General features: G+C 37.3%; 1 protein-coding gene across 1 annotated transcript; it reads left to right on the forward strand.

The window, feature by feature from the left end:
* The first annotated feature begins 1,551 nt into the window (after nucleotides 1–1,551).
* On the forward strand, nucleotides 1,552–20,338 carry ZNF507 (zinc finger protein 507). The gene is given in 7 exon segments (XM_030457974.1): nucleotides 1,552–1,616; nucleotides 4,107–4,573; nucleotides 4,575–6,248; nucleotides 7,367–7,472; nucleotides 12,931–13,045; nucleotides 18,535–18,669; nucleotides 18,799–20,338. Coding segments are annotated over 6 exon segments (2,856 nt in total). The 5' UTR covers nucleotides 1,552–1,616; nucleotides 4,107–4,111; the 3' UTR covers nucleotides 19,163–20,338.
* The last annotated feature ends 2,561 nt before the right edge of the window (nucleotides 20,339–22,899 follow it).

The following is a 22,899-nucleotide window of genomic DNA, read 5'->3' on the forward strand; positions in this document are numbered from 1 at the left end:
GAGAGTGAGAGTTTCTTATCTGCAAGAGTGATTCCATTCAGATAAGTGGTTAATTTAACTATGACAAATACAGAAGTAGAAACTAAGATTTTAAAGGAACATCTAATAATGCAGAGGAGCTGAAACAAAATGCTATAAATATTATTATTACTACTACGACACTTGCCATTGTGAATACTATTCAGCTTCAATTTAAAAAAAAATATTTAAATTAAATGCATTTTAGTAGATCTTAAGATAGAGTATATCCTTGCATTTTGCATCGAGTGTTCAAAAAACGGGTAGGTGTAGAACTTTGGGAGATGATTTAGTGGTTATGGTGGTGTAGGACTGATGATTGGACTTGATGATCTTGAAGGTCCATGATGATTCTATTGTTTTCTCCACAGCAATTTCTTTTAGAAACAATTCTCACCAAAATCTTACCAAAGTTATCTACCAGGTCAGAGACTGTACAACAAGTTTTTAAGTAACTTCACACAATTAAATGAGCTTCATAATTCAAGGACTCAAAGTAATAGTAAAATTAGAGATGAAACAACGCCTAATGAAAGGATGGGTAAATCTGCCTCTTGAATATTTCCTTATTTGCTTGTATTTCAAATATATCTCCTATCTTTGTGAAACAATACAAAATCATTAACAGAATTCCCAGATGTGGGAAAGAGTAAACAAGCAAAAAGCTGCTACCATTTACCCAAGTGTTCCCCAAATCCAGCTGCATTCACATCACTACACTTAAAACCCCTTTCTGGAAATGAACATTGGATTTTACTTGCCATGACCTAGCCATGAGCCACTTCTGAAACTCATTAGTCCCTAACTTGTCAGTTTATATGAAACATCTCACAAATCCACAGCACAGAACACTTCCATGTAGCTTCTCAGTTTGTCCCAAGATGCAGCATGTGCTCTCCACTCCATATTCCTGATCTTACAATTTGTTGTGAGTTATCTGCAGTTTACACTTGGAAACATTTACAACGATTTACGACTTTAGACCCAAAACATGGGCGTTGTTGTGTTGTGGGTCTTTTTAGCTACAGGTGTTTACCAACTGGAAACTGTGCTGAAAGAAAATGCCTTTTGGGAGACTACACCATTTTTCGAAGGGCATCACGCTGCCTGGCTTGGCACTGGATGCTGGGATCCTGACCCACCAGGATCACCACGTCAGGAAGCCAGATGATCACCCAAGCACAGGAGCTGCAATAATACCACTTATTTTGAGACTGAGCAAAGCCATCAGCTCAGCGACACTGGGACAGCAGGAGCGGCTGCGCATCGCTGGTGGTGCCGAATGGAAACTTAAATTAAGATGATAAACGTAACGACGGAGCCCCACGTCGGGGCGAGGGCCGGGGGCGGTGTGTCGGGGGGGGAGGGAGGGAGGGTTTCGGGGGGGCTGTATCGAGGGGGCTGTGTCGAGGGGGTCACGGTCACATCCCCGCTTCACCCAGCGCGGCCGCCGCCGTTCCCGCTCTCGTCTCCATGGCAACGGCGCGGAGCTGGCAGCCCGGCGGCGGCAGCAGCGTCCACCCGCCGGTCACCTGACGCGAGCCCGCCAGTCACGTGATAGGGGCTCCATCGTCGCCATCTTGAAGCGGTGGCCGGAGGTGAGGGGAAAAAAAATTATATTTTTTTTTCTTCTCCGTTAAAGCCGCGGTTAAAACTCAAGGCGGGCGGCGCCGCCGGGGGCAGCGGGCGGCGGCGGTGGGGCGGCAGGTAGGTAGGGCGCTAGGCGCGCGGCGGGCGGGCAGGCCCCGGGGCGGCGCGCCGCTGCCCATGTGCAGAGCCGCGGGCGGCTGCAGCTCCCGGCGGAGCCTTCTCCGGGCCCAGGCCGCGGCCGCCTCCTTCCTCTCCTCCAACCTCATCCCATACTCACCTCAACGCCTCCTCGCGTGAGCTGCTTCTCACACCTACCTGTCGGTGGCCGGGCCCGCTGCCGGAAGGGCCGGCCCGGCGGCATCTGCGCGGTTTAAAGCGGGGGACCGCCGGGGGAGCGGCGGCGGGGGCGGCGACGGGGAGCGCAGAAAGTCAGGGCGGGCTCGGCGGTCCCGTAAGAGGATGTCGCGGTTCCGCGGCCAGCGGTCTCCGAGCCGCAGTCCGGGCCGGCGACTCCGCTGCTGGGGGCGGCTGCTGGGAGCGCAGAGCTCCCGCCCGTGGAGTTTCCCCTGCCTCGGGGCCGATCGGGCCCGGCCGGCGCCCGCCGCGTTTGGCTCTTGTGCCAGCGATTTGCTTTTTCGGGACGTGCAGCATTTCCACCGCCCGGGCGGGCTTGGCTGCTCTGGGTCTGGGTCTGGCTCTGCCCCCGCGGGCCCTCCGCCAGCCCCCAACCCCGTGGTTTAATTCCTGTGCGGACCGTGTCAGTGGTCGAGTGCGGGCAGAGCCATTCTTCCAGGCTCAAGTTTTGTGTCACTGCACTGAATCACCCTTGCTCCTAGTGAAAACGGTGTCGTGAGTGAATCTCCGATGTTTGAGTACTTGTCTTATCGAGCCTCTAAAAGCCCAAGGTCCTGCAGCTCACAGTGAGCGTTAAACTTGGTTCTGAACAAAAATGACGCAACACGGGGTTCGTGGTGACACAGCCTGTAACTTAGATCAGCTACAGGCGTCCCACATCGATGCATCGGGGGTACCCTATCTCTGGTGTCATTTCTGAACAGCAATAGTCTGATGGCTCAGAACTGACAATACTGCAGAATTTTCAACTTGAAAGCATTTAACTGTGGTGGGATATAGGGTGGGAATGATACTGACGTTGCTGATGGTGATACTGACGTTGCTGATGGTGATAGTATCTGGTGGTGACCTGAATTGTAAGTTGATGGCAAATAAAGTGAGCTGAGTGGTTCTGCTTAGAATTTTTCTGTAGTGGGAAAGGACACCACAGAACCTCCTCTTATGTCTGTTCATTCTGTGCTGTATTCAAGATCTGGAAGTAAAAAAGGATATTGGATTTCTGGGTCTTCAGTTCTGGAGGTTTGGTTTAATCTGTGTCTCTTTCAAGCAAAAATTAAAAATTAAATAAATCCCATGAAAATGAATGAAATTAAATGTATCCCTTGGGAATACATTTTCAAGCTACATAAAAAGAAATGTGGCATCTCTATATTCTGAGTTTTATATATAGTATATAAAAATTACATATTGAGTATAAAATACATGAATGAATATATAGTGGAACTTGAATAGGTATTTTTAGACTGTTTTTTCACAAGTAAATGTCTCTGCTAAGACTTTTTGTCCAGCTCCTCCACCTTCACCCCACAGCTTTTCCCACATCACAAAGTATGTTTTTCATGTAAATTTGTACATATTTGGCTTCTCGTTTAACCTCCAACAGTACCACATTATTGCCTGTGGTTTATGGTCAGATATGTGTTAAAGGAAGTGTAAGGGAATAGTTACTGCCTCTAGCCTTTCCCTCAAACAGAAAAAAATTACTCTTTAAAACTTTCATGCCCATTGATTTTCCCTAAATTAAGGAATTCTATAAAAAACTACAATTAGTAGCTTTTGTAGAAAATAATTTATAGTAAGTAAGACTTGACATCTGAATAATCTCCAGTATAGTCATATGACAAGTACTAATTCAAAATAAGTACCAGAATTACTTTATTTTCCTAACATTTCAAGGAAATAAATTGCTTATTTTATAAACTAAGTTCATTGAAAATTGTCATTTGCTTTAGAAGACATCAGTGTATCAGAGAAGTATGTTAGGAATACATTATATCATATCATGGGTTTTAACATAAATATGCCAATTACTATTATTTGGTATCTAGCATTCAAATATGTAGTCCTTGTAAAGAAAAAACACATCTGTAACAGTGCTAAAGTTATCTTGTCCTTGTACAGCTTGGAGAGAGGCTGGTATTGGGGTCTCTTCAAGTTAATCTGTCTGGTTGTATGAATAGCATCTATGCTATCCACTAAATGTCCTCATAATCTTGGCTATTTATATAGTAACTCTGAAAGGTTTTATTTAGTGGCATTAAGCATCCAAATTTACTAGAGGAAGAATCCAAGTAGAACTGGATTGAATTTTTATTATTGTGCATGTATAAATTGTAATTTTTTTATAAAACCCTTTCTTCTAGGTATTATGGAAGAAGGAAGCACTGTTGCAGTATTGATGCCAGATATTGGGGAACAGGAGGCTGTGCTGATTTCTGAAAACAGTCATTGGCCCAGCACTGGCAGAACAGTGAAGATCAGAGAAAATGTAAAAACTGATCCACTAATCCATGTTATCCAGAAACTAAGCAAGATAGTTTGAAAGTGAGAAGTCACAAGATGCCTTTTAATAGGGAAAAAAACGTTCCCATCCTAGTGCTGCTTCCCTGCACAGTCCTTTGATGCAGATGATCTTTGTGAAATCCCAGCTAAAGCAATTGAGCTATCTGTAATTGCTGCTAAAAAGACTGAAGAGTTACAAGCAGATTATTTTGTGACTGAATGTCTTCCACAAAGCAAAAAAAGGTGACGTGCTACCAGTGTTAGTCTGTGTTAAGTTTCTTCACCTTCTCTCTTAACGCTACAAGAACACATAAAACAACACGGGCAGAAAAAACGAAGTGATATTAATGTGCTCAGAATGTCATTTTGCTCCAAAAGCCAAGAAGAACTTTGAATCACACTTCCAAAGTCACCATGAGGATTATGGTAAAAATAACATCCCAACAAAAGTGCAGCAATGTGTAAATGTTGCAAGTTCATTTTTGCAAGCACCTGTGGAAGGATGTGTCAAGGCAGGGACTGATCAGACAGGAAATCCAGAATGTAAAGATGTAACTCCATCTACTCACACTCCTGAAGTGGGTGGGAGGAAGTGGTACACCTACGAGCAGTACGGGATGTACCGGTGCTTGATTTGTCGGTACACCTGCGGTCAGCAAAGAATGTTGAAAACACATGCTTGGAAACATGCAGGTGAGGTTGACTGCTCCTATCCTATCTTTGAGGAAGAAAATGAAATTACCAGCTTGTCTGAGACAGTTGTAACTCACACACCTCATACTGTGGATACAGTTGTTCTTTCTTTGGAAAATAATGAACTTGATATCCCTGGTGAACCTTCTCTTCAACTTCAGATTTGCAATTCTGAGCAACTGTCGTGTAAATCGCCTGTAGGAACAAATGTTAAAGAAGAAGAGATGCTGCATCAGTCTGTAGTGCATTCTCCCACTACAGAGGTTTTAGAGGAGACTGTATCAGATGCAGAACAGGATAATATGATAACAGATAGCCTACTTTCATCAGCACAGAAAATCATCAGTTGTAGTCCAAATAAAAAGGGTCACGTTAATGTAATAGTGGAGCGTTTGCCAGGTGCAGAAGAAAGTGTCTTGCAAAAGCCTTTCTTGATGAACACTGACATTGAAAGAGAAAAAAAATCAATCTCGGAAGAATCCCATGTTACCTGTGAAGAGCCTGATGAAGTTTATCATTCAGATGAAATTCAAGAAGTAATAATAGGATGGAATAATACCGAGAAGAAAGATAATGAATTAAGCTCTAATAAAAACTTAGGAACTGATGAAAATGTGCCTCCTGCACGAAGAAGGACAAATTCTGAGTCTTTACGACTCCACTCATTAGCTGCAGAAGCTCTTGTTACAATGCCAACCAGAGCTGCAGAACTAACCAGGGCCAACTTCAGGGCTGTGACTGGAGAGGATGATGTGGACAGAGGTGCCGGACTGGGAGAAGCTGATGGCCAGTGTATGGCTCATTCTAAAGTGATGTCCTCCCTTAAAAGCCCTTCAGAGGAGTTCAGTGGCTTAAACCAAAGTGAATGTGCAATAGTTGAGATACAGAAAGAAAGGCCAGTGTTGTCAGAAGCACCAATTAAAATGGGCATCAGTATGTCACTGCTCACTGTCATTGAAAAACTGAAGGAGAGGACAGATCAGAATGCTTCTGATGATGACATTCTGAAAGAATTACAAGACAACGCACAATGCCAAAATGCAAATGATGCAAATATTCCTGGGAGTAACCTAGTTGAATATATACCTAATGCAGATCGACCCTACCGCTGTCGCCTCTGCCACTACAGCAGTGGCAATAAGGGCTACATAAAGCAGCACTTGAGAGTCCATCGTCAGAGGCAGCCATACCAGTGTCCTATCTGTGAACACATTGCTGACAATAGTAAGGATTTAGAGAGCCACATGATCAACCACTGCAAAACAAGAATGTATCAATGCAAGCAGTGTGAAGAATCCTTTCATTATAAGGTAAAGTTCTTTCCTGTGTTTGTCTATAATAGCTAAATAATCTATTTTGCTGCTTTTAAAATAAGTGGTGATCCCTCTTTCTAACAATTAATTCTGACATCCTGGGTTCATCATCATTACAACTGGTGACTCTTGCCAGCAGCTCTTTCCAAATATAGAATTTAGCTATTAACTGTTCTGCTTTACCCACTGAAATAAACTTGCTTTCTCACCTATCATTTTCCTGAGAACCATCTTACAGATGTATTCACACCATGGTGGTTTTCTGCCCATATGTAGCACCTGCAGGAGGAAATGGGAGCATTAGAGAACTTAACAGCTGAAAATTTAAAAGAATGCTCAGATATGCCTTCTAGTTGTGACTGTGTGCAAAAGTCATCATGGCATTTAGGAGTAACACAAAATACTTTGAAGCAGAAATTTTCTTTTTTTCCTCTGTTACTGTTCCGATCTGGGTGTTTTGTAGAACTTGCACCTGAAAGATGACACAGCAGAGCAGAATAATGTACTTCTGCCATTTTTTATAATTGCTATTTTAAGCATTAGTGCTGGTTTGTTCCTTTATGCTCAGTTTAGTACTCATGAATATAGAACAGATAGCCACAGTATCTAGCTGTACAACTGGTGCAGATTTCCCATATTTACTGTTGTTTAGTCCTACTTAAAAATTGTACAGGCAGAGTAGAAAAAGGGCCCTCCCCTTCCACAAGTAGAAACAGGAACAAACTTCTTGAGTCACTTGGAAACATAAAAATCGAGTCAATTTTCACACAAGCCATTCTCTAACTTCTCTAATACTGCTTTTGGAATATAATAAATGTGGGGGAAGAACGGCTTGCTATGGGAATAGAGGAAGATGAAAATTTATTTTCTAAATTAAACACATTGTATAATCCTCTCTGTCAGTCTCATCAGTGCTTTATCTTATTAATTAATGTGAATTACTTTGTTTTGTTTATAATAAGATTACCTGAGGGATAATCTGTATGTATGTTAACATACATTTTATAACAGTTGTCATTACAGCTTGAGTAACAGTGTCACAAGTGATTTGAATACTTCAACTGACCAGTTTATGTTTTTAATGTATATTTAAACATGGGAAATTGTTTTTTCAGAGCCAGCTGCGAAATCATGAAAGAGAACAACATAGTCTTCCAGATATCTTTTCAACAGCTACATCTAACAAACTAATAGTTTCCAATGAAGCAGATGAAAGAGAAGGTAGTGTTTATCTTTACACCTGAATTACAAAACGTTACACATAACATTATTTCTTGTTATATTACTTGTTATATTTGTCTAAGACTAATTTTAAGATCTCACTGGTGCTGAAATGTTTTCATGCCTGTTCATAACCTTAAATGTACTTTTTGGTGTGCAAAACTTCACATAGTAATTTTTGAGATACCTTACTGACATTTATTGATAGGTCTGACATTTTTAGCCCCTTTAATTGGACCTTATATTTTTTCTTATGAAGAACAACTGGTATGGAGTATAAATCTAACTTTTAAAGAAAATAATCTTTTTTTTCCTTCCTTCAGTAGCTACAGTATTGCCCCAATCACTTACAGTTAACAAAAGAAAGTCTTTTTGTAAACTCACTGTGCTAATGTAGTTTGCTGTCAGCATATACATACCATACCATTCACTTTGTATTTCAAAATTCTGTTCAGTTATGCAGTGTTCAAAATGAGGAATTTCTTTTAGTCCTGAAAAGGCAAACAAGGCATTCAAAAATGCATGTATCTGTACTAGTTGCTAGGGTAACAGCAGGTACGCCTTTTCTTAAAGCTTGTTTAACTGTGTATCTGCTTATAATTTAATAGGGTTGTTTCTAAAAACAACAACCAAACCCTTGATATGTTAAGGCAGTGAAATAGGGGGAAAATAGCCAAATTTGAACTTTAGGAGAAAATGTGGTCTTAAAAACCTTCAAGTATCCTGGAGGCCCAATATTTATTATTGCCACTTGAATCTATCATCTTCTCTGGTGAGCTAAAGTTTGTGAGAAGTTTTACAGCATTTTTCTTCTGAGGACAACAGTGTAATTACTATTTTGCAATTTCATAGCACAGTGGGAAAATACAAGTCATTCTGAACCTCTGAACAGCTGTGAGCTGAAGCGTTTCCATTTTGTGCACATAGCTCTTTTCTGTGCGAACTATGGTCTCTTGTTTATTTAGATAGCAAAATGTGCACTATAACACAACTTAGATCGCAGTTGAAATTTCTGGGTTCTACTCTCACCTCTACAGCTGATCAGTGAGTGCAAAAGTAATCACTGGAACTGATGCAGCCACTTGTGAAAAGAGGTATAAACCAGTATGAGCCAGGGTGGACAGCCTGAACCATTAATAATTTGTCCAAAGCAACATGGTGGATGTCAGAATAGAAGGAGATTCTTAACTTCTGTTCTCTTAGCTCATGCTTCCTCTTTTTCTGGCTTTCACTGTACAACTTAGAGAAACTTAAAAGTTAATTATCTTACCGGCCTCAGGTAGAATGACCCTTCCCAACTCTTTCTTGTTCTCATCAATGCAGAAGGCATTTGAATTCAGGAAACTTTCCTGTAGTGCTTATCACATCCCTAATATCTAATCCTGAGAGAGCCATTTGAATGCAGGAACACAGGAAAAAGACAAGGGAGAGTCTGCTGGTAGTGAGAATGTTCCCATTAAGTAGTGGGGTTTCCTCTTCAGAAGAGATACATATATTAATGGAAGTGATAGGAAATAAAATGTTTTTAGTTTAGCTGGTTACAGTATCTATGAACACAGTTTGGACTATGACTTCTGACAAAGGTTTGTTTATTTTAAAACCAATATTTTTAAAGATGTCACCATACAGGAATAACTACTTCACAGTTCCTGAAATGTGTCAGATTTTGGGGAATACTGAATTCTTTGAGCTAAACTCCTGATAAGGTAGCTGAAAATCAAGATGACCGTCTCCTTATAAAAATACAGTTTCTAAGTAAGGTGGTTTTGGATTTATATCCTGATCTTGTAATGTAACTCGCATGAAAAAGGAGCCTCTGTTTGAGAAAAATGTCTGCTTTCAATTTAATTACTTTAGAGATTTTTTTGTTCTTGTTTTTTTTGCTCATTATTGTCTTACAGAAGTGTTACACCCAGGCATTTTAATTGATTGTTTACCCTACATTAAATTTACTAATATGGCTTGAATGAAAACAGTTTTCCTTTTAAACTTTTATTAACTCATACTGTGGAATATTTAAATTATTTCAGAACCAATTTATAATCAAATTGCAACATCACTGCAGTACAGCAATCTCTTGTCAAACAGATGTCATCCCTATAAAGCGACACGAAACAAAGAAGTTTATGGCAAAGCATCTGTTTATGTGAAAGATGCCTGAGCTGGAACAGTTTCATTTCTTGTTTATGAAATAGTTGGTCCTAAAAGTCTCTTTATTCCTCATGGTTGTACAATAAATTAAAAGTGAGCATTATGACACTGGATATGATCAGATTGTAAATGTCTAATAATGAAGGAATAGGGTAATAAGCAGCATTACAAGAGCACCTGTTAGTGCTGCTAGAACAAAGATCTGTCATTTCCATGTTCACATTTAAGAGAGCTGATATCCTCTATCCAGAAAGCAGAAAAGGCCCCAAACCCACAAAAAATAAGGCAGTTCAGGGGGTGGGAGACACAACAGATATTTTGCAACAGCGTGACATTATATGATGTATTATAATTTATGTGCATTTTGTTGAAGGAATAAATATAAAGTAGTGATTGCTAGAAATAATTGTTCCTAAGTGTGTGCTACTGGGTGGTTAGCCACTTATAACTGTGCAATAGATAATATGTTTGCATAATGCTTTAAAAACCTCGTTAGATACTGTTTGTTATAAGCTGCCTGCCCAATAAAATACCAAATTTGTAACAGAAAACACATTTGGAAGCAGTTTATTCTAAAGCTGCACAATTTTAGATGGAAAACCCATTCAAGTAGAGCATTCAATAGCTTAACCTTCACACAACCCCTGCTCTCCCATAGATCTGTAGGGCAGTAAGTATTTTTGTATTCACTTGAGGTCTTCTGCATAAATAAATGTGCATTTGTTAAAGAATAATTGTAGAAATAGAAATTCCAAAGTCTCCAAGTATTTATTATTGTTTTGATCATTTACAGTAAGAATTAGGACTTTTTAATGCATGAGTATATTTGTAGGAAAAAATTATATATTTTGGTTGAAGGTAGACCTACAAAAAGTGCATGTTATATATTGCATATCTTTAAGGTCTCTACAAGAGTGAACACTGTCATGTTTTAAAGAAAAAAATATGATTTTTTTCTGTCATCTTAGTACACACAGAATTAGACAAATTTTATGTCAGACTGTCTTTGTGTTCAGATTGCTATTTTATTTTATGTAGCATATTATATTATGCAGAATAACCCTCTGAGGTTATCAGCCCTACCTAATTACTTTGCATCTTGAGCCAAGAGTGATGAACTTTGGAGTGAAAGGTTAATTAGTGGTAATTTTCCCTCACTGTTTAAGTTAGCTGTATGACTTCATCCCACAGAATAATATATCTAAAAATTTAGACTTTTTTTAGAAAAAACAACTCAGTGCTTACCTGGGGGGGGAGGGACGACAAAGTGAAAAGCTGAACTTCCATTTTGGGTGCCTCATTCTCTCTACTGGTTTATTCCACGATATCTCCTTTAAATGAGAGTTGTACCATAAAGATTCTTAATCGTTGCTTTGATAATGAAGAGATCCAGTCTGGGTCACTGAAGTCCAGCATCATCCAGAGGAAACTTGAGAACAAAATTACCTTTACAAAGTCTGTTCAGTGTTTTGGTCCCAAGAGATGGAACTTCTGATTTCAAGATAAACTCTACAGTTCCTCCAGAGTTCATTCTACTTGTCTCATTTCTTACTAAGCTAAAAATATTTGGAATTGAGGAGGTGATAAGGGAGTGGCTTTCAGTTAGTTTTTTATTACTTTAAACTAAAAAGAAGTTCACAGTATTTAGACCTAATCAGAGATGTGTCTAAAGTCCACTTTCCATCTTTTTGGACACTTACTTATTTCAAATTTCAAACTTGCCTGTCTTTTCAAACTGCAGATCAGAACAGTGGCAGATAGATGCTCCTTTCAGTGCTTTTGACCTTGACAAGCCTTTAATAATTCTTCAGGATTCAGAGTAGAGGGACACAGTTTGGGAAATCAGAACTTAAATTTTTCAGGGAGTGGAGTTATATTTGTTTTCTGGAGGAGCTGAGAGGTCTGGGAAGTAAATCACTTGCTGCTATCAGAGTTCTTAAGGCAATATCTACTAAAATCCATGCAGTTAATAATACATCCTTTTCTGATACACCTTGGATCTTCTGGTATATCCCAGTAGAAGTAAAACCCTTCACAAACTAATGATGTGTTTGTGCTGGAGAGGTGCTCCATATGAGTGTCTTCTGAGGTCTGCTCTTGCAAGACTTGAGCTTTATTTTGTGTCCCACACATTTTTAATTGAAATGTCTATTTATTTTGGTTTAGGCATGTGCTTTGTTAATGATCTCAGCCACCAGAGAAATTCTTTAAGGTTCTCCGTCAAAGCTTCTTCAAAGTCCACAAACATAACTGAGAATAATGGCTTGAGTGTTCAGCCAGCTAATAAGAATTTGGTGTAAAGATGAAATGAACTTGAGCACCTTTCTTCCACTTGGAATAAAAAAAAAAAAAAGTAAAATTACTTAGGTTAGATGCAGAAAGAAAACCCTTTGATTCTAGTTTGATGTTTCCTTTAAGAGTAGTGCTGATTGAAACAGCTCCAGCCTTGGTGTTCCTTCATGTTTCTGCTGTTTCCTCATTCTGGTAGTGCATGAGGGCTGCATGATGGGCTGGAATGGGAAAACAGCCTGCATAAAAAATACCATCCCTCTTCCCTCATGTGAATGTTTTAACCTAAATCAGTTCCATTATTCAGTGAGGGAGAAGGAAAAGAGCTGTTTGAGTCTACACACATCTCAGAAATACTCAGACTGTGCACTTGCAGGCACACATTTTCCTGTGTTCAATTAGTCATTAGCCATTGTCTCTGCAACCATTAATTTTTCAAGAGTCTCTTTGATTCTAGAAAGAAAAAACTATTTTTGCTACAATTGCATTTTAGTAATTTGGAGAAGTTCCAAATTAATTCTTAGCACATCTGGTCAGCATCTTTTTTATCATCTCAGATCCTTCTGAAATTGTGATTGTATACGGATTTAGATGCTTCGGGAGGCCTTTTGGTTTTCTTTCCTATGTTTGCCAGTTTGAAACTTGTCCTTTCTCAATGCTCATCTTTTCCTTTGATTTGATCCGTTCTGTGAAGCAGTGAAACAGCTGGGTTCAGCAGTTCCCACATCTTTTATCATTTTTTGCTGTAAATTGAATTTTAACTCAAATGCAGGAAAGGAAGTGTCCACAATAGAGAGGAAGAATGTGTCTTCACAAAATTGTAATAGTCCCAGTAAGTGGCAGGGCAAATCCAGAATTATCCCTATGTGTGTTGCAAGTTTGCTCCAGATACTTTAAAAGTATTAAGTATATCTAGATATTTTAAAGTACTTCTTTAAAATGTTAAAACATGTTGTGCTAAAAGTATAGTCTGAGAACTCCTTAAACTCTTTAAAATAATGGATTTTGTTTCATATAGGAAGTAAATCCTCAGTTCAGAAACTGTACAGATGTGATGTATGTGACTACACAAGCACAACTTACGTTGGTGTACGGAATCACAGACGAATTCATAACTCTGATAAGCCATATAGGTAAGTGTCTCAAATACTACTGCCTTATGCCATATATCTGGTCTACTTATTTTAACTCAAAAGGCTACTTAATTGCTCATGCAATTTTGAAGATACTGTTAAATAAATTTACATAATTTTACTGCAAATTTGAAGGAGCTGATTGACTCTATGTAATTAAGATTTACTAACTTTTCTAGGACGCATCTTTGCTTGCTTTTAGTTTGAATCACTCAGATGTGGAAAGGAAATAATTACATCATAATACTGAACTTTGGCCAAAAGTAATAATATATTTCTTGAGCACCTTGCATGCCTAAAAGCATGCAAGCATTTTGTACTTGCTTTATTGCAAAATGTTTTCCATTGTCATATTGCTACTTTGCACACTGGCTTTATGGTAAAATTCTTCCCTTTGTCTTGTCACCAATCCCCTCCTCTTTTTCACAGGTTTCAAATAATATTCAGTCATTTAGGATCAGATTTTGTAACTTTTCTGCAAAGGTGTCATACAGATTTATACAGAAACTTTGATATCTGAAGTCATGTGTAATACTGTAACTCAGGTCCCCAGCAGAAAAATAAATCATGCCTTTTTCTATTGATTGCTGTATAAATTCCCACAAATTCAATCTATGCTTACTCAGTGTGGATCTCTGACCCTCTCTAGTGGCTAGAAAATAGATCTGACTTAATAGGATTTTGAGTCCTACCATTTTAGTACAGATTCTGGAAAATCAACACCTTGAAATGTAGAGGTCAACCACAGACTTCCTCTTCTGAATAAACAAAATCAGAAGACCTGTTGTATTTTTATTTGTACATTATTATAATGATAGCCCATTAAACTAGCAAAAATTTGCAAGTTCTTTGCTCAGAGACCAATTGTGGAGTATAGATAGATTTGTTTTTTCTCACCTTAGAATCTTCCCTATTGACATTTTTTATTTAGTGGGGTTGGAAAATCAGATACTGTAGAGTGTCTTGTATATGATAGTTTTCTGAACTGTTGCTAGTCAGCCTGTTTGATTTAGGAACCCTTGAAGATTTTCCATTGCTGAGACAGCCTGCTGCATACTAAATTTAAGCCTACTGGCCTGGCTTGCTTTTCTTATTTTTTCATGAACCTCTTAGACAAATCTGCAGACCTGGTAGAGTATTTAAGCCACAGCCTAGAATCTGTAAAGAACCAGTATTTGTGGTATTTCTCCTAGTACCAGATAGCAACCTACTATATTGTTGTCATTTTTATAGTTGTAAACATTTTTTGCTTGACAAAAATTGCTGAAAATGAAACTGTATAGCCTCCAGTGGTACATTTTTGTAGGTTTGATATCTTTGGATTTTAATACCGCACAATTAAGTCCTTTCAAAAATAAAAATGTACAATCTCAAGTATCCTGCAGTCTCAAACTGTTTCATGCTATAGACCAGACATGAAAAATACTGGACATTTTCCATTTCAGAAAAATAAACCATTTAAGTAATAATAAATTTGCAGAGTTTTAGCTGAGCTTGGGAGTTCCTATTTCAGTGTGTTATGTACAAGAAGCTTGTGTGGTAGTATATTGATATTTATGAGTAGTGTAGTATTTTGTTTAATACTTTATGAAATAAATCCATGGATGTAAATTTAGATCCTAACTGGTTTAGGTATTGTTTTTACGGAAAGATATTGTGACTGAAGTAAAAATTAAAAATTTAGATGGCGTGATGTGACACAATGGTCCTTGAATCAAAGGCACTTGAATCTAAATGTGCTGATCTTGTGCTGACTTCCTATTTCAAATACAGTGCTTTGCAACAAAGATGGTTTATTACTAGATAGCTTTGCTTTTAAAATGTGAGGAGAAACATGGCTGCTGCATTATGTAAAACATTTATTCTTGAGGAACAAGACTCTTTCTAAATACACTATGTCCCCTATAGTTCTTATGGTCCTATTCTGCCTTTGCATGGCACAGTCAGCCAACTTCCAAGACAAGCTGCAACTCTTCAAGTACGTCTGCATCTCCCTGTACTTCATGACACTTACTGACTTCAGCAGAGGTGCACAGCACAGGTGCCAGGAAGGAACACAGTCATCATGTCTCCTGCTTCTTGCTCAAACATGGGGGCTTTTTCAGGCTTCAAAAGATTCTCCCAGTCCAAAAAATTGAAAATTAACTTGGACTTCTGTAAAACATAATTAGTCTTCAACTGCAATCTTTCCAGACACTTTGCTTTCTCATAGATTTTTTTTTTTTTTCCTGGAATAGTGTTAGCAGTTACTTGTCAGATTAGTTTATTTGTTATTGTCTCTTTAGATGTCGAGTATGTGACTTCGCCACCACAAATATGAATAGCTTGAAATGCCATATGAGGCGCCACCCCCAGGAGCATCAGGCAGTGCAGCTAATGGAACAGTACAAGTATGTAACAGTTCTAATTTGGCAAAAGCTGTGAAAGTAGTGATTTTGTTGTGTTAAGATACAAAGAAGAGTTCAGATTCTATTATTTCCTCCCCCCCCAGATTAATTCCTTAGTGACTTTTTGTTTGTTTTTTGAGAGGAAGAGATTTGGTGTGGCATTCCCAGATGATGTTTGTGAGAGCTTATTAAACATGTCCATGGCCTCCCTTCAGTACAGTATTCAGATTTATTTTTTATTCCAGAATTGGGTGGTTGCACATAAACTGCCTATTGTAAGTAGCATGTCTGGAATTGTTTGGGAGAATGCATGAGCTAAAACCATGCCAGGGGCACTGCTAACATTTAACATTATAGATTGTTAAATGCAGTACTCAGGAATGTACTTTGGCTGTGTTTAATATTGTAGTGTAGGCACAGTCTTTGCATATACATGTTAGTTAGAATCCAGATGGGCATCACGTTGCCTTAGTTAAGAATTAGAATGACTGGTCATTACATTTAAGTGATGAGTGTCCTTTATAGTCTGTCTACAGATACACTTTTTATATATATTTTAGATATATATTTATAATGAATGTTGGCACAAATATGTGCAGTTTTTTACTAGTAATTTGAAACAACAAAAAACTGGGAAAGAATATCAGTAATAATCTGAATATTACTTAGTGCAAGATTTTACAGCCAATGTGATGAATCTAAATGAAGCACATTCACATAGGGTTTCTTCTAAAGAAAACCTGCTTCTGCAATTTCCAGCTCCTGCATTTTTCCCCAAAAACATTCTTAGTAGCTTTAAGTTCTTTTTGTTCTTCTGTCCTACTTCATGCAATATTGCTGAGTGCTCTTAGTATTACCCAGGATTACTGAAACCCCCCAACACTTTGGTCTCTGTATCCCCAAGGAAACTGTCTATCAAGAGCCACAAGATAATTGGTTCCTCAGTAGATCAATTTAGTAAACACTCAAACAGTAAAGTTTAATAATTCAACATAGTTCAACCAGTAGGGCAAATCATACTACAGAACTGAAAGGGTTCTGCTACTAAGCTCAGTGGTAAATAATTCTGTTTCTCTGGAAATGTCTTGTACATACTGTAACTATACATTAGGTATGTGATCATAAGGTGCAGTGCATCAGGCTAAAAGCTGCTAAGTTTCTGTCTTTGATTTGAGACAACAGCATTTGTTCATGATACTGTTCTCAGCAAATTAAATTGGATTAGTAAATCACCTGAGTAAATTAACCTATTTTAAAAAATGAGACTATAATTAAAAGAGGATAAAAACAATCACTGAACTGTTGGTTCATTCACTGTATTACCAACCCACTGACCAAGCTGTGTTAGTGGTGCACAAAAGTAATTTATATAGTAAGACTAGTGGAATATATATGATTTGTTGATCTTAGTGATTTGGAAAAAAAAAATTGGTCTAATTTCATCTATAAATTACCTATAAGGTCTGCCTTTTATTTTTATTTTTAATGATGCTATTATTTTGTAACAGCCCTATTAGAAATTCTAAGATTCTCAACCTGAGAGTGAACATGCCTGTATCTGAAAGGATCTGTTTTCTTCATAAGGCTTCGAATTAGAAGGAAAAGAGAAAAATAGGATAGTACATTCTAAATCAAACAATAGAGCCAAGTGAGCTAGAAGCACATGCCTGTTGTTCCCCAGCTGGAGAGAATTATCTTGCTACATAAGCAAGGTAATGTACTATGCCTTCACCTAACTTGAGATTTTTGCTGTTCTATATGGTCTTCTTCTGAGCAGAAATAATTTCCTGTGTATGATTATTTGCAAGGCATTTAAGGACTATATCCTACTGTCATTAAGAAAAGAGGTAAAACCTTACTGAATTGCAGTGTATGAGACAGTTTTATGTATGGGTTTTAGTGTTCCCAGGTTATATTTCTAAAGAAGTCTTAAAAAATGTAAAAAACCTTACTAGTAGTCATTTTAACAGACTCTTTATAGTGTAACATATCGGGACCAAACTGTTTTAGCAGAAAACATCTTACTCTCATTGAGGAATGGGATAAGACTGAGATGTGTTCCTATCTGTACTTTATTAGAACAAGGTCACCTTTGATTGATCCTGGTCTTTTCCATTTGACTTGAGAAACTGAAGACTTCCAGAGTAGCAGAAAGCTTAGCAAAGCAGCTTCCTCATTCAACAGACAAAGAGCTACATCGTCTTTGCCACAAGTACTCTTCTGCTCTGGCTTATCACTCATCTCCTTCATGCTGTCATGACTAATTTATCATCTTGGAAAACACTTGTAAAAAAGCTGCCTCTGTTGTGTGTTTGCATATGAAAAATGCCCTAGGGGAGTTTCATCAGTCTTGGGTTATTTGTGTCCGTAAATATACACTACATCTCTGTGTAAATAGGATTTATTCTTCTGGGTTTTCTTTACTGTGCGAGGCTGTGTTTTATAGGGAAATAGAAAATTTAGTCCTCTGGTACCTGAGCTGACGGAAAACTACGGACAAAATTGTCATCTGAATCTTGATCTGTAAATATATTCAAAACCTGACTGGACACTGTCCTTAGCAATGTGCTGTAGCAGGTGGGTTGGACCTGGTGATCTCAAAATGTCCCTTCCAACTTCAACAGTTCTGTGATCCTTTCCTTCAGTAGGAAAGACTTCTGTTTGTTCATTTGACATAATCGGTGCCAGTAACAGAGCTCCTGCTTGATTCAGAGCAACAGCAAAGAGAACTCACTACCTACTTGCCAGATACCACACCAATGTACACCACATTTCTGCCATCATCAGAACTTTTGCATTTTTGTGGTGTTTAAACAGTTTTAACAGGCCAGACAGATAAGATTTTAACTCAGTTGTTTAAGAAGTCTGAAAAAAGCAAGCTGAAAAATTCTTACACCCTAGAAACAATATTTTGTAAATTTCTCAGTATGAAACTTTGCAAATTAACTTGACCTTATTGCAAAAATGTAAAGGGGGAGCAAGAAGAGGACTGATGTATATCTCTGTTTACCCAACCTTTTGGAAGAACTAATCCAATACGCAACTAATACAATTTAATGCCTAAATGTTTCTCTTTTTCCTTCTCCACCTCTTTTTTCCTAGGTGTTCTCTCTGTGGATATGTATGTAGCCATCCCCCATCCTTGAAGTCTCACATGTGGAAACATGCAAGTGACCAAAATTATAACTATGAACAAGTGAACAAGGCTATTAATGATGCAATTTCACAAAGCAGCAGGTACGTCTGATTTAGTTTCAAGCCCTGTCATCTAGAATTTTCAAAGGACCACACTAATTCAGAATAAAGTTCCTGTCAAAAAGCAACAACTGTCTATTTTGATATTTGTTGTGTTTCTTATTATTTTAGGTTTCAAGGACAGCTTCCTGACAAAACCTTATTAGAAGGCACAGATGAAAGTACAGTACCTATACTAGGAAATTCCGACAACTTGCTCTCTTTTACAGAGTCTACTAACCAGACTACAAATGAAATTTCAGGTTCTGATGAAAATGAAAAACCTAGCTTGATGAATACCTCATGCAATTTAGAAAAGAACTCTGCTCTACCCCATCTTGGCACAGAATACTGCGTTCTTCTCTTCTGCTGCTGCATTTGTGGTTTTGAGTCTACCAACAAAGAAAATCTGTTGGATCATATGAAAGAACATGAAGGTGAAATAATAAACATCATTTTAAATAAGGATCACAGCACAATTCAGAGTACAAACTAAGTGAAGCAGTAAGCTAAAGACAGGGTTTCCTAGAGTTAACTTTTTTCTATCTTTGCTAATCTTTGCCTGAGAAACTTACTAAAGAGAATTGCAAGCAAAACTTGATTTCCCATTCTGAGTTCTTGTTTCAGTAGGAGTACAGTATTTTAACCAAGGACTGATCAGTCATTTAAGAGATAAATATAAGGAGTGGAAAATAAAATGATCCATTGTAACCTCTTATTTCTCTATATGGTGCCAAGAATTTAGGATTGTTGGAGGTTTTTTCTTTAACTGTCAGGTACTAGTCAGTAATGTATCATTAGTACAGTATGTTAAAACTCAAAGGTATGAAAGCTTCGTCCCAACTGAAAAGCTTTTTTCTTCCTCCCTCTTCATTGTTCTCCAAGTACTGCAGTAAAGAACATTTTCGACCTCTTGTTTGAAACTGGCAATAGACCAGATAAAAATTTTACAATATGATCTTATAAACCCCATTGCCTGGATTCTGGAAGGCAGGGAAAGGTGAGGTAGGCGAGGGCATGTGTGTGCTTGCATAGACATTTCATTTTGCCCAATATATTTCTAAGGCCTTACAAACTCCAAGTTTTCCTTTCACAAAAATCTGTTCTCTTTTCTATTGATGTAGAGCAGCAGGAGCTGAGGAGCCTCTAAGCACTTTGCTAATAACCATTTTTCTGATTGGATCCTTACTAAAAAAGCTATCTTTTGAATTTATAGTATGTAAAAGATGACAAGAATGACCTGCTGTTTCTTGATGGTTTTCATTCAACGGAACTATTTAAAAAAAAAAAAAAAAAAAAGCAACTCATCATGTCACTTTTAATTTGTGATTACATTGCAGATTGTATGAGCAATGTTTCTTAATGAGAACAAGATATTAACAGTAACTGCCACACAGATACATAGATTAAACATATAGATTCCTAAAGATGTAGATAAGCATAAAGTGGGATTTTAAGAAACACCTACATTCTTTGGAGTTCTTTGAAATTCCAGTGGCTAAAATTTCACTTTTGTCTGGCAGACCTGTAACTGTAGAAATAATTAACTGAAAGAGTAATCTTCCTGTAGAAAATTATTTTTTAAAAAAGCAAGCAATATTTTAAGCCAAAACTGTATCTGGACACTTCTAGAATGAATTTTCCTAGTGCATATAATGGATTCATTAAGAGAAAAAAGGCTTTCTTTGTTTTCCAAGAAACATAAAAATTGCTCCTTTGTAAAGCCTTTACCTTTAAAGTTCCAGTGCTTTTCTTGTTTGTTTTTGTTTCACAGTTACAGCAGTTTGCAGTAAAAGACATTATCAGCTTGGGGTATTATTATACTGGCTAATTACCTGGCAGCTTTGTTGGGATTATTTATAAAGTTTGCTACTTAAATTGTTTTAAATATATGCTTTAATCTCATGAAGTAGTAGCACTTCCAAAGAAGGCCTTCAGTAGACAGATTTAAACTTTTAGTTTTAGCACTTAATTCTGTTTTTAATGAATGCCAGATGCACAGAAGCATGCCTAGTTCCTGACATGGGGATGCAGTTACTTGATTTTTGGTAGCTCATTACTTAAAAAAATTACTTACTCTTTAGAAAAACGTATTTTATGGTTACTTTATTTGTACATTTCTGCTAGCGGAAATAAGCTACAACTGCAAATCTAACAAGGTGGCACATGTAGTGAGCAGTCTGTTGTGCTGTCACTGACTAGAGGTGGCAAACAGTGGAAGAAAACAAGTCTTGTTACAACTTCATGAAGCAGCACAAAATTTAGAGACTAAGGTAAAGGCATTAAGATTCCAAGAACAGTTGATGATTTTTGTATTCAAGTTATTTCCTCAATTCAACTTGTTCTTTTGGATTAAATATCTATTATTTTGTTTAGAAATTAGAAGGAAATACACATTTTACTTTAAAAATTGGTCAGGATATAATGTGTCATATTTGAGATTTTAAATACATGTATGAACAAAGTATACATTATTTTCAGTTACAAGTTATTTTTCTTGGAAAAACATTTATTAATATGATCTGAAATTCAATTAGAGATGGTAAACTTATAACAGGAAAGTCATGCTGTCTTACTGACACCAATATTTTCCCTTCATTGTAGAAATAATGTGAAAATCATACAGTACATGGAATACATCTCAGCTTTCTCATTCTGAAAATCCCATTTGTTGAAAAAATATGTACAATGGGACGTGTAGTAATGCTAAACTACCAGTCAATATTCACAGGAACAATATTTTGCAATGGGGTTATCTTATATAAAGGGTTGATTATTTTAAAGTTGCTCACCTAGTGAAAGATAAAAAGGTGACAACCTTGCATTTATAAGCTAAGAAGGAGATGGCACTGAATCAAGACCTAAAAAGTAAGCTACCTTGAACTGAAATTTAGAGTTTTGGTGTATTTTGCAATCCATACTTGAGCACTAAGCATAATGCACCAGGACTCAGAGTAATGGGATTGCTAAGCAGAATGCATCTATTCATGGTTCTTCCTTTCCATCTTGGTGCCTTTTTCTTTTTGACAGTGTGTTCCTATAAAACCATTATCAATCCTAACAAATGTCAACAAATAATTCCCATAGAGACTTACTTTTACTTACTGTCTCCAGTGCTGCTTGCCATTAGTTACCCATTCACAGTTCCCATGGACTTCATCAGTTTTTCATGTGAAGTAATTATAGACTTAGTTTTTCTGAAAGCAAATTATTCCTCAGGTTATCTGCTTTTGAAAGCGTATGGCTGGCTTGGTTGCATGTTATGTTAAAGGTTTTAAAGTACGTTTCAAAGTCACCAACACTGGCATCCTTGCTCTTTAAGATTTTAAAGTTTTCAGATCTTTAGTCACACTGATCAGCCATTCACTTGCCATTTGTTTAATTTTTTATTCTGTGATATGAACCGTAACTTGCAGCTTTGTTTTAAATACCTATGCTAAAGAGAAGACTTCATTTGTATTAGACTATGCTGATACATAGATGCATATTTCATCTTTCTGATTTATGCTTGGCCTGGAAAGAGTGGGATTCAGTCAAGGTTATTGTATTTTCCTCTTTCAGAAGCACTTATTTAATCATTTTTTAAAATGTACAGTTGGTGCTCAAAGTTAACATTTGTTAAGATATATTTAATAGAAATTGACATTTGCATTTGATATTCATCAACATGGGTACACCTATTTTTTTAAGAAGAGGTATTGTAACACTATGGCACTGCTTTTATAGCCAAAGTATAAAACATTTAGAAAACTGACATGTAAAGACTGCAATTAATTCTGATACTGTATCTTATTAAATAGGATTACTTTCGTTTTATAAAATTATCCAGCACATTAAGCTGCATGCCTTAAGCTCTCTCTAGGATTGTGTTCCTGATAGACAACTGTTTGGAACTATGAAGCAAAGTCTGTAGTACTTCTTTAACTACCTTCTGAAATACTGTACAATGTTAGAATAATTTATTTTGCTTTACAGGAATTTGTCACATATTGACTTTAATATTGTATTTTGGTAATAAACTTTTTTTTTAAAAACACATTAGTCATATTTATTTCACCTGCATGAAATACGAACATGGAAAAGTCAAACACTGAACCAGTTTTTAGAGATGGAAATCTGTTTAAATCAAAAAGTATATGAAATACGCTACTGCTGTTTCTCTTATGTCAAGTTATTACAGTTTTAATACTGTTAATACAAGTTCTATAAACGTAACTGTAGTCATGAATCATG

This window comes from Calypte anna, chromosome 11 (assembly GCF_003957555.1).
Source record: "Calypte anna isolate BGI_N300 chromosome 11, bCalAnn1_v1.p, whole genome shotgun sequence".
Lineage (NCBI taxonomy): Eukaryota > Metazoa > Chordata > Aves > Apodiformes > Trochilidae > Calypte > Calypte anna.